This window comes from Notothenia coriiceps, unplaced genomic scaffold (genome assembly GCF_000735185.1).
Source record: "Notothenia coriiceps isolate Sejong01 unplaced genomic scaffold, NC01 NC01_scaffold00037244, whole genome shotgun sequence".
In the NCBI taxonomy this organism is placed as follows: Eukaryota; Metazoa; Chordata; class Actinopteri; order Perciformes; family Nototheniidae; genus Notothenia; species Notothenia coriiceps.
The window spans coordinates 5,351,125-5,362,025 of record NW_011369945.1 but is presented as its reverse complement, the minus strand read 5'-3'; the positions used below and the strand labels follow the sequence as shown (position 1 = coordinate 5,362,025).

The 10,901-nt window shown below is 39.3% G+C and overlaps 1 protein-coding gene across 1 annotated transcript in view; it reads right to left on the bottom strand.

The window, feature by feature from the left end:
- Window positions 1-7,510, bottom strand: part of wu:fb13g09 (multidrug resistance-associated protein 5) — a 21,582-nt gene extending 14,072 nt beyond the window's left edge. Inside the window, exons 1-4 of the mRNA XM_010793337.1 lie at window positions 7,113-7,510; window positions 5,047-5,235; window positions 4,396-4,551; window positions 942-1,089 (exon numbers count right to left, since the gene is read on the bottom strand). Of these exons, the coding sequence (XP_010791639.1) occupies window positions 942-1,089; window positions 4,396-4,551; window positions 5,047-5,225 (483 nt within the window). The 5' untranslated portion in view covers window positions 5,226-5,235; window positions 7,113-7,510. The remainder of the gene's footprint in view (window positions 1-941; window positions 1,090-4,395; window positions 4,552-5,046; window positions 5,236-7,112) is intronic.
- Window positions 7,511-10,901: the final 3,391 nt, after the last annotated feature.

The window sequence follows — 10,901 nt, the reverse complement described above, 5'->3', positions numbered from 1 at the left end:
GAAGAGTAATAAAAAAAAGTTGACGGGAAAGAATAGAATAGATACCGGTGAAAAGGGATAACATGGGAGAAGGATAACACAGGAACAAGAAGAGAGAGAGGAACAGGAACAAATGAACTAAAAAATCTCGAGTCTACGGGACAAGACAAAGTTCAAAAGTTCCGAAATAACAGTAAACGGTAATCGATGTCACATCTATACCGTCACTTGGTTGCAATCCAGTGTCCGAGGAGTGAACATATAAGTAACATAAGCATAGACAACAGGGGTTCAAGAGATAGGCTGTCAATAAAAAGGCCTGAGTGGAATGACAGAAGAAAAGCAACAACATTGTTGGATGTGTCAAATACATAAACCCAGACTTTACATTTATAAACTGCAGGAAGAATATTTTACAACACATTTTGTGAGCTATGTACTAAATAAATCACACAGGAATGTGAGGCACGTGTCATTGTGTGAGAACTAAATCCAGTTAATGCTATTAGTTGCGGGAAATAGCAAGCACATAGTGTTCGCATAACCTGACATCAAAATAAACAGCTTAGCGAAATCATAGTGAAAAATTATAACCTGGGAATTCCAGACATAATAAGCCTTTAGTTTAAGGTGACTTTTGACATTTCTGATTTTTATAAATATCTTTAAATCTCTCTGTGGTCTCATGCTCGTCCATGGAGGGAAATCTAAACCCCAAAGTGTGGCACCAAAGCGTGACGGGGAACAAACCAGCTAATCTAAGGCATTAATATGGGTTTCAATAGCTTTGTAATCTCTCAGTATGTTTTCATTTCAATTTCCACACCAGCGTGAAACGGGATAAAGTGATTTTCAGAAAATACACCCCAACTTGGGATTCCAAGACAGCGAACATGCTGAAAGGCCTATTAGTTGAATCAGCAGATTATAAAAAGGGAAAGCAGGATTTGGACAATACTCACAGGCCCAATGAAGCCTGCCACCATTGTGAGGAGGAGGGAAAAGATGGCCACCAATACGCGGGTTTGGCAGAACCTCCAGAAGACTCTTGTCAGAGATGCACCCTCGCGCCCTCGACTCTTCAGCTCGTCATGCCACAACGATTCAAGCCTGGAAACAAAAAACCAGGAGCTCAAAATTATTTATTGACCCACAGCTCAACCAAACATCACTAAGATGTCTTGTTATTGAAAGTACAATGGGAGATATAAGCAGTTCTGCAGGCATTATGGCACTTGAACATTACAAAAGGAAAAATTCAGTTGGTAATAATGTAAAGGTGACCTACAATATACAATCTTGAATGATGATCATAATTAGACTGAGAAAGGTATTACCAAACATGTTACCGAAGATGTGCTTATGTACTTTGATTGGCGTGTAATGCCCCTTGAAGAGGGTAAAACATTATGTTGGGCAAATGCATCATTGCTAATGAAGCAAGCTATAAAGCAGCAGCAGAGCAGCTGCAGAAAGTAATTTACGCCCTAATGACTTTATTAAAAACGTATCAGAGATAGACTGAACATTAAACCAACTAGACTCTCACACAGCCTGATAATTACTACTTGAAGTCAAATGGCGTTGAATCTAAGAAATTAAAATTAATAGCTGCACAGAGCACAGCTTGAGACACCGTAATGAGACTTTTAAGTGAGTGGTTTGTGTTGCTAAATCCGATGGACAAAGCAAGGAACAATGTATTAAAGAGCAGCTGTACAGTATCAAATGGTCAATATTTTATATCCAATGTGATTGATAGTTGTTTTTTTTAAGCAAAGAAAAAACCAATACCAACCACTGGTGGAATGTAACCAAGTAAATAAAAAAAGTTGAGGATCTTCTACTTATACATTATGCTACTTTATACTTTTAAGCGATTACCTTTTGTCGGCAAATATTTAAACTCCAATACATTTATTTTATGTATTTAGTTACTAGCTATTGTTCAGATTTCGATTTTTAATACAAAATATACATCTAATAATGAATTTTCATTTATTATTAATGTTATGCAACCCAGTCTTATATAAAAGTAAACCAACCAACCCCACTATAAAATAAAACCTACACGTTATTGCATCATTAATTATTATACAATAGTTTAATGTATGGTGCTTAAATGGGTCATTCTGCATAAAGACTACTTTTACATTTGGTACTTAAAGTATACTTTGAATGTACTTGTAACCCACTGTAGTGTTACTACCTTTACTCAAGTAAATAATCTAAGTATAAGTACTTCTTCCACCTCTGATTGTGTGCACGGTCACACACATGAATGGAAACGAGCGCATCAGCGCGTCAGTGTGGGATCCAAAAAAGGAGCGATTTGCTTTTAAAGATGGCTGACATGTTCCAACAGCCATCGTCTCAGTTTGCCAGATGGCAGGCGAGGCTGATGTTTCTCAAGTGTGTTGGCCAGGACATTGCGTTCAAGGTTCGCACCTCACTGAGCACCAACAAGTGTCAACTCTCCCAGGGTTCTTTTCCCATTCCCTCTCTCATCATCATCTCCGCTTTGCATCGGGGTTGCATAACTGTTCTTGCTATGTTAACACAAATAAAGACCTCCCATCTCCAGCGGCTCTGCAGCGCACCATCGCCCACCCGTGCCAATGTGATAGCTTTGTGCTCCTGTGCTGCTTCCCTTTCATGTGCTCTTTAGCATACACAAAGCAGCAGCGGCAGCACTAAACCTCCAGGCCCTGAGCCAGAGCCTTTTAAAGGAACCGGTCATTTACAACCCACACAGTCATCACCAGACACAAGAGTGAACTTCCTCGTGCTCTTTATCGCCAAGTCACGGCGCCATGACTCGACAGCATGTAAGTGATGGAAAAAACATTTGTTTTATTTTCTGTGAGTCGTAAACCCTAAATGCCCCCTAATGAGATTATAGTGAGTCTTTATTGTTCATTCATAGAATGAATGCATTACTACAGGGCATTTCTCAGGCTGCGGTTTGGCAGGAAAATCTGGATTTTTCATTTCATTGTGTGCTCCAGCCTGGCTCCAGTCAATGACAGCTAATGAAAGTGACAGTGCATGACAGGTACAGGAGATAATGACATAACCACCAAAGTCAGGCACTAACTCTCACTGTAATCTCTAATCCCAGCTATTCCTAGCAGCCACCCATCCCAGCACAATCCTGTGTTTGTAAAGAAAGACTGGATGTTCATCAATTAAGTCTCACTGCACCGATTTAGAGCCGTACAAAATCCAGAAGGTTGTTTACATGGCAGGGAATCACCTGATCTGTACCGAGTTTGAACTTGCTCACGTGTAGAGTAGGGAAAGCTAAGAAGGTTTCTCAATATTTTTTCGAAAAATAATCGCAGTGTGAGAGCAGTGTGATATAGATCAGTTTACCTGAAAACTGCCTGATATAACAACCTCCACTGAGTGCTTGAAACAAAAAAAACATGACTGTTCACCTTGAATGGATCACTCTTTGTATCATAACGTGTCTACATTACAAAACATGGGTACTTTTTTTACAGGATTTTAGCACCATTTTGACTTTATGTTAAAAGGAAAACTAGCGAGCCCATAAAATCTCCCACTTCAGCAAATATGACATTTCCACAAATGATGGATTACCATGCAAAGAAGGCAGCAATCCCACAAGGCCTTGGTTCACTACTGTTCATGAGTCATTTGTTTATTTGCAAATTAGTTGGGCATCCCGCAACATCCTATAGTAGAAGCTAATACTGTCTTACTGTACTGTATACTGTACTGTATTTACTGTACTGTCTTTACTGTATTGTCTTTTCATCTTCCACAGCCTGTAAGTAGCACGTTTAGACTCACAACTACTGGACATAAAACTGGGAAAATGTGTCACAATTACTACATTTTTTTAAAAGAATAGCTGGGCACATTTATTTTTTAGCAAACATAACTCAAACTTGATTAACAAGTGCATATATTCTTATCAAAGTTTTTTGTTTTCCATGTTGGTGCGCTAGTTAGTATTTAAGCCAGCGGTACACTGCACATGGAATTGTCTATGTACCTTCCCATGTTCAAGGTAACCAAGGGACACACCCAGTGAGGGGAGCAAATACAAATGTTTGGTACAAAGATTGAAATCTTTGGCACAGGGTCCAGATAAACATGCTAAACTTGTTAGTCAAGATTCATCTCATTGTGGTGGTATCAGTATGTGTCAAGAGTTTAAGTCTTATCCTTTAAAAGAGGACACAATGCACAAAATTCACATTGGAGTGAACAAAAATGGTCTTGTATGTGTCCGCTTGGATAAGAAATGTGGCAAATAACTAATAATGGAAACTAATTTGAGTAATGTCTTATCTCAATACTGTGTTGCAGCATCAAATAGAGTCTTTTTGAACATTGCAAGCTACTTTCATGAGGCAAACCTCAGAAGGGCCACAGTTACCTCACCTTTGGCAGTTGATCTCAGAGGCTTCGTGGCAAGACAGTCCCCACACATCGTCTATAGACAGGCTGGACGCCCTGAACGCCTTTAGTGCCAGTGGGGAGAGCCAGTGCAGAGTCATAAATGAAAAGAGGCCGGCGTTATCGACTGGGTGCTGGTGCCTGGAATAGCGGAGAAGACGTTGAAAAGGGTGAGAAGTCTAAAAGGGAGGTATTCAGAGAGGTGCTATGTTGGGGTAGCAGGCCCGCGTAGGCCGCTGGGAAAGAAGAGGCGCCTTTGCCTGCCAGAGTCAATGAAAGGTGAATCATGCCTGCAGTGTTTGAACAGTCATTTGCACAGTCTTCACAGAAATTTAAAAGAGCAGCGAAAAAATAAATTCAGAGCGCAGTTTATCAGTTGACAAATGTTCAAACATGAATGTGTCTGCCGGCGGGGGATAAGTTCCCATCTCTTATCATGGCCTTCTGCAACTCCCTCACAGTCAGTGCATCAAGCAGCAAACACAACAAATGTGAACTTTTGTGACTGTGTGTGACAGTGTGTCTTTAAATGGGTATCTGCCTGTTAATGTTCCGGCCTCAAACTGTCTGGGTTGGCCTTTATCTGGCTCTCTGTCAGAGTCGCAACACGAAGAAATAAAATAAAAATGTGTTTACCTGTGTGTTATCCTGAAGGGCTTTAAAAGCTGCAGACTCTGCTTGTAACGGCCTCGTCTCTTCGGCCCCCTCTCCGCTGAGGCCTCTGCTTCCTCCTCTGCCAGCTCTGGTAGTGGCGGTGGGGAGGACAGTGGCAGGCCCTCCACCCGCCCAGCAGCGTCCAGAGCATCAGAAAACATGGCAAAATCTCTGGGGAGGGAAAAGCAAAACTATCACAAAAACATTCTAGACAAGTGACAACAGCACGTAAAAATGATTCTACCCATTGGTATCAATACTGTTACTGAAAGAGCTCTTATTTTAATACTTCAGAGATCTGATCAGACATAATTGATTATTAGGCGTCAGCTTGAAATTAGTTTCACTATTGATTAATCTGAAGATTATCCTCGGTTATTAGTTTGGGCTAGAAACGGTCAGTAATAGTGAATTTTTTTGTCACCACTTCAAACGGGCTCAAAGTGATATAATCTGCACTTCAATATAAAACAAGCAAACTCACTAATCGTTGCTAGTTTTACTTCAAAAATTCAAAAATTACTTCAACGTCATACAGTTTTTTTCTGAGATGCTTATTTTTTTGTTCATGAAGAACACTTATTTGATTTACAACCACATTTTAGTTGATTCTCAGCTGGGAAAGACAGAAGAAACAATGTAATCGGCCTGTCCCATCCTCATTTAACCCAGAGAGCGCTTAGTGTTTTGCTGAATCACTCTTTGAGACGCACATAGGCTTGAGAAATCCCCTTGCTCAGAGGTCAGGGACCCTTTCTAGCATACAACTAAAGTGCTTATCTATTTAAAGACGACCTGCCAGCAGCCCCGGTAGCTCGGGAGCAGACATCTGAGCTGCCAGGGTGTCCCTAGACTGTCACTGATCCCCTCTATCGCAGAGCCTCGTGACCAGGTTGGACACTGAGTGGGTTGCATATAGCTGTCCAGAAAATGTGGTTTATGACGAGAGTCAATAGTGAGAGCAGAAAGTAGGAGCAGAAACAAATTCATATACGGTAATACAAATGGATACAATCAGTTCGGCTCATAAATATACAGCAACAAAGTCAGTGTATAACCAAGCGTGATGGGAACTAATAGCTGGGGTTGAGAAGAAGCATGAACATTTGTTTTTTTTATTCTGCACAACTTGATACCTATATCATGTGAATTTTGTCCTAAGGCTGTGAAGATTTCAGAGCTTTGTTCAGGCATAAACAACCTATCTTTTTTATGGTCAAAAAATTTGCTGGACAGGTTTCGCTTGCACAACAAAAAGTCAGTAAACATACTACTACAGGCCCCAGTGTTGCCAGTATGGACATACAAACTGTTTGTGGGTTTAGTTTTATATGGGATTTGTTAAGGGAGTATCACCGGAGTTATCATTTTAAAAAGTAACAACACCTTTTTGGTGATTCTTGTTTGCATACAATGTTTTTCTCCCGACAAAATGTATATATTCTTGTAATAAATACACACCTTAAGACAAACCCTGTTCAAGTAATGTGTTTTTCGAATACGGTGTTTCAGCATCACATAGTTTTCTGAATATGTTAAGGTCACTTTCATCAGGAAAAACACAGATAACGAGTACAAAGAAAAAAGCTTATCTAAAAATGTATACAGGACTAACACGTGAGATAAAGTTAATAAGTACAGTAAAGGTGTATAGTTACACAGAAACTAAGTCTTTTGTTTGACCATCAGTGTTTCCAAAACATAAAGGCCATGATAAGAGATAATCAATACTGCTTCTGTAGGCACAACAGTTTTGAAAGGTCATTGACCAAAAACATGTATTGTTGTTTTACCCAACATTCCTGTGTTAAAGATAGTTTTATAAATCAAAGGGCTACTTGGTCATCACTTCAAGTACCTTCTTTCCCATTTTTCAACAAGAAATATTGCCTAATTTCCTGGTTAGTTTACTTAACCAATATCTCTATCAGTTCATCTCTTAATCACGGCACCACTTACTTTAATTACTAGCAGCAGCAAATGAGTTGCAGTTGCAGTCCAGTAGTGTCAGGGTTACAGCTTAAGTTTTTAATTCACAACACACTTACATTCAAGTCGGCCTTGCTGGGGTCACCTTAGTAGCAGTATAGATCTCAGATCTGATGTTTATGAGCAGGAAATGCAGATGAAGATGCAGTTGACCATGTTGTCTCTTTTCTAAGTTTGTTCTCATCAAACCTCAACTACTTTCCCACTCTCACACAGATACATGTCTTTCTCCTCCTCCTGCGGCGGAGCCGGGCTCAGATGAAAACACGGGCAGGAAACATGGTAGATGTACACGGTTGACGCCTCACGTGTATTCGGTGCGTGCTGCTTCCTCCCTGCAGAGAGTGAGGCTCCGGTTCTCCGTCACACACGCGGAGCCCTACACGGAGAGGAATTCCCGATATCACCGTGATGACTTTGCGGCTCCGCCAACCGGTGACGACGCTCAACTGTCGCCGTAGTAACGAGGAAGTACACGATGGAGCGAGGGGCTGGAGGGGGCGGGGCCACGTCAGAGTCCGGCTCGCACTGGCCTCTGATTGGCTACTCCTGAACACATAATACTGTAGATTCTACAGTATTATGTGTTCAGGATAGATGCCTGCTGGCTGTACTGATGCAGGAAGAAGATGCAACCGAAGGAGAAAAGCCCTTAAAGAGGGACAGTGGCAATGAGGGCAAAATGTTGTCCCTATAATGTTTTGCATAACATATAATGTAAGACCAGATACATAAGCTTCAATTTAGACTACTGATGTTCCATACAAGTCTTGGAATCAGCATCAGGGGGAAATTGGATTTGGTTACAGTTATTTTACTTGAGAATGAAATAAAAAATACTTATAAATAAAATAATATATATATATTAACAGGTGCAATGATTTCATATAATCATAATGATCTAAAGTAAAAAGTCCAATACAAGATCAAATCAAATTAAAGGAATCAAATCATATATAAACATACAACGTTGAATGCCAACATTTTCATTTGCTATGGTAATGTTTTTATAGTGAGTGAATATTGGTCTTGAGGAATTTAACTAGGGCTATTATCAAATGAGCCACTCACCCAAATCAGGAAAGATGGCTGACTCCTGTGTTGCTTTTCAGTTTATTTTGAAGATGGCTGACACCTCTGTGGCTTTTCAGTCTTTCTTGAAGATGGCTGACACCTCTGTGGCTTTTCAGTCTTTCTTGAAGATGGCTGACATCTGTGTTGCTTTTCAGTCTTTCTTGAAGATGGCTGACACCTGTGTTGCTTTTCAGTCTTTCTTGAAGATGGCTGACACCTGTGTTTCTTTTTTAGTCTTTCTTGTTTGACACTTTTAAATATTCACACAATACACTCATGGTGCACTGACTCACTTAGTTTTGTTTGTTTGAATAAATTAACTTTACTTTAAAAGAGTCATGTGTGGTCTGTATATTTTGTTCTTCCTAGATTTTTGTCGAACTAACACTGGCTTTCACTCTTTCCCATCACTATGAATAATTATTTTGTAGTTGTCCCAGTATTAAAACTAAACGGAGCAATATTCACCTGCAGCTCTGTGTCCTGTCGATTTCATGACATTAGTAACTAGTTATTGACTAAGGTTGGCCAAGTGAAAATGATGCTTCACAGCAAGTCTTTGTCTTTCTATTATGCCTTTTTCTATAATTTTCTGTATAATAACGAAAATTACAGAAAATCACAGAGGTCTTTGTGACTGACGGTTTGGGTGTTGTTCTATTTGCATGACACTATAAATAAATATGCACATAGCAACTATCAATCCACATTAGGGCTGCTCGATTATGGCAACAATCATAATCACGATTGTTTTGGTCAATAATTGATATCAAGATTATTAAATACGATTATTCATTGACTTTGAAAACATCTATTTATTGAACTTCAAAACAAATAATAATTTGAACAGTATCTTTTTAACTGTTGATTACCCTGAACGTATAATACAAAAATAAATGATAAATAATAAATACCAATAAACNGTCTGTCTGTCTGTCTGTGCGTGCGTGCGTGCGTGCGTGCGTGCGTGCGTGCGTGCGTGCGTGCGTGTGTGTGGGTATGTGTGTGTTGATTTGGAAGGACTCATTCTTTCTGTAGGACATGTATATGAATATAGACGTGATTTACTTTTTTCCTCATGAGAAATGCATGCTATGAACAGCTGTATTTATCTATGAACAGTTGTATTTATCTATGAACAGCTGTATTTATCTATGAACAGCTGTATGTATCTATGAACAGCTGTATGTATCTATGAACAGCTGTATGTATCTATGAACAGCTGTATTTATCATATTTATATATGTTTAGTAGCTCGTTGAAGTGTGCTCCAAAATATTTGTTGATCTTGTTTATTGGTATTTATTATTTATCCAACAAATATTTTGGAGCACACTTCAACGAGCTACTAAACATATATAAATATGATAAATACAAATAAATTAGATTAAAATAAATTAGATCAAATATGTTGCGGTGCACTCTGTCACAACCTAGCAAAGCAAAATAATCGTTTTTTTCGATTAGGTTTTTTTCGTAATTGTGGCAGGCCAAAATCGTAATTGCGATTAAAATACGATTAATTGCACAGCCCTAATCCACATGCCAGTCTAAAAATTAGGTAACACAATATCTAGTCTGTATTTTGTTGTGATTCAATAAAAGTACCTGTGTAAAAAAAGAAATCATCATAAATTCACACCATATACAAAGTTTTAACCATGTCAACCAAACCCTAAATGGTGCAGATTAACCTGCAGAGGACAAACAAATCAGGAATCTGGAGACTATAAACAAAAACAAACAGTGAAGCATTCAAAGGGGCTTCAGATGTTGTGACAGCCTGGAGTTATCAAGCTGTGTGCTGAAAAAATATACTGTCACTGGGCGGTAGAGTTTCAGCATCCTAACCAAGCTTTGTTTACTCTGTTGACAGGAGCACGGAGGAGTTAGACTGAAGACATAGCAGCCAAATAAATAGCAAACCCCCTCGACAGGGACATGAGGTTGTCTTCAAGTTAATGATAAAGACCTTAAGCTCAGCTTGCTATACAAATAGCAGTCACACTGAGACCTCCTAATGGGCCAAAGCAGCCAAGCAATGGCCATTTATAATCCTCAGCCGAGCACAACACCACAGCAGGAACACAAAGGAAACAGCTACAACATAGCAGCAGGCAATAATGCATACAGCCTAACATTTAAAATGAGGCTTGTTTACACATTGTGCAAATGTTCATTGTTGGAGATAGAATTGTAGAGATATGGGCTTCTGTCCTCGCTGCAAACTCAGTCACAGTTAGGTGGTCTGCAATAAAGGAGGCTCCTGACACAACGGCAGGAACGTTTCAGCTGTTCCCTCCCTGTTATAGGAAACTCATCATCTTTCAAGACACTTGCATTGTGATTCATGAAAATGACCAATTATCTTAAATGTTACAGCTCCCAGGGTTGGTGCAACAACAACAATATAGAAATCCTGATACATTCAGAAATGTGCAGAAGCGATGAATGAATGAACACAGAGCGCTTTGTTTGTTTTCTACATGTTGTTAGGGATTTGGTTTCTCCCTAAGGCTCTTGGGACGAAAGTTTCCTCCGAGATTTACTATTTGTCATTCAAATGAATCTCAAATCTCAAATTACATTATTATCAGCTATATTGTTTGGATGACACACCGGGCTTCATCGTGCAGCAACCTTCTCTTACATTTCTATTTTACAATATATATGAGAAGAATACAAGAGAATAATACATGGGATTATCTGATATTATCAATACCAATCCACCCATCACTCTCACAATATGTATTTTGATATTTACGAATCAGCAA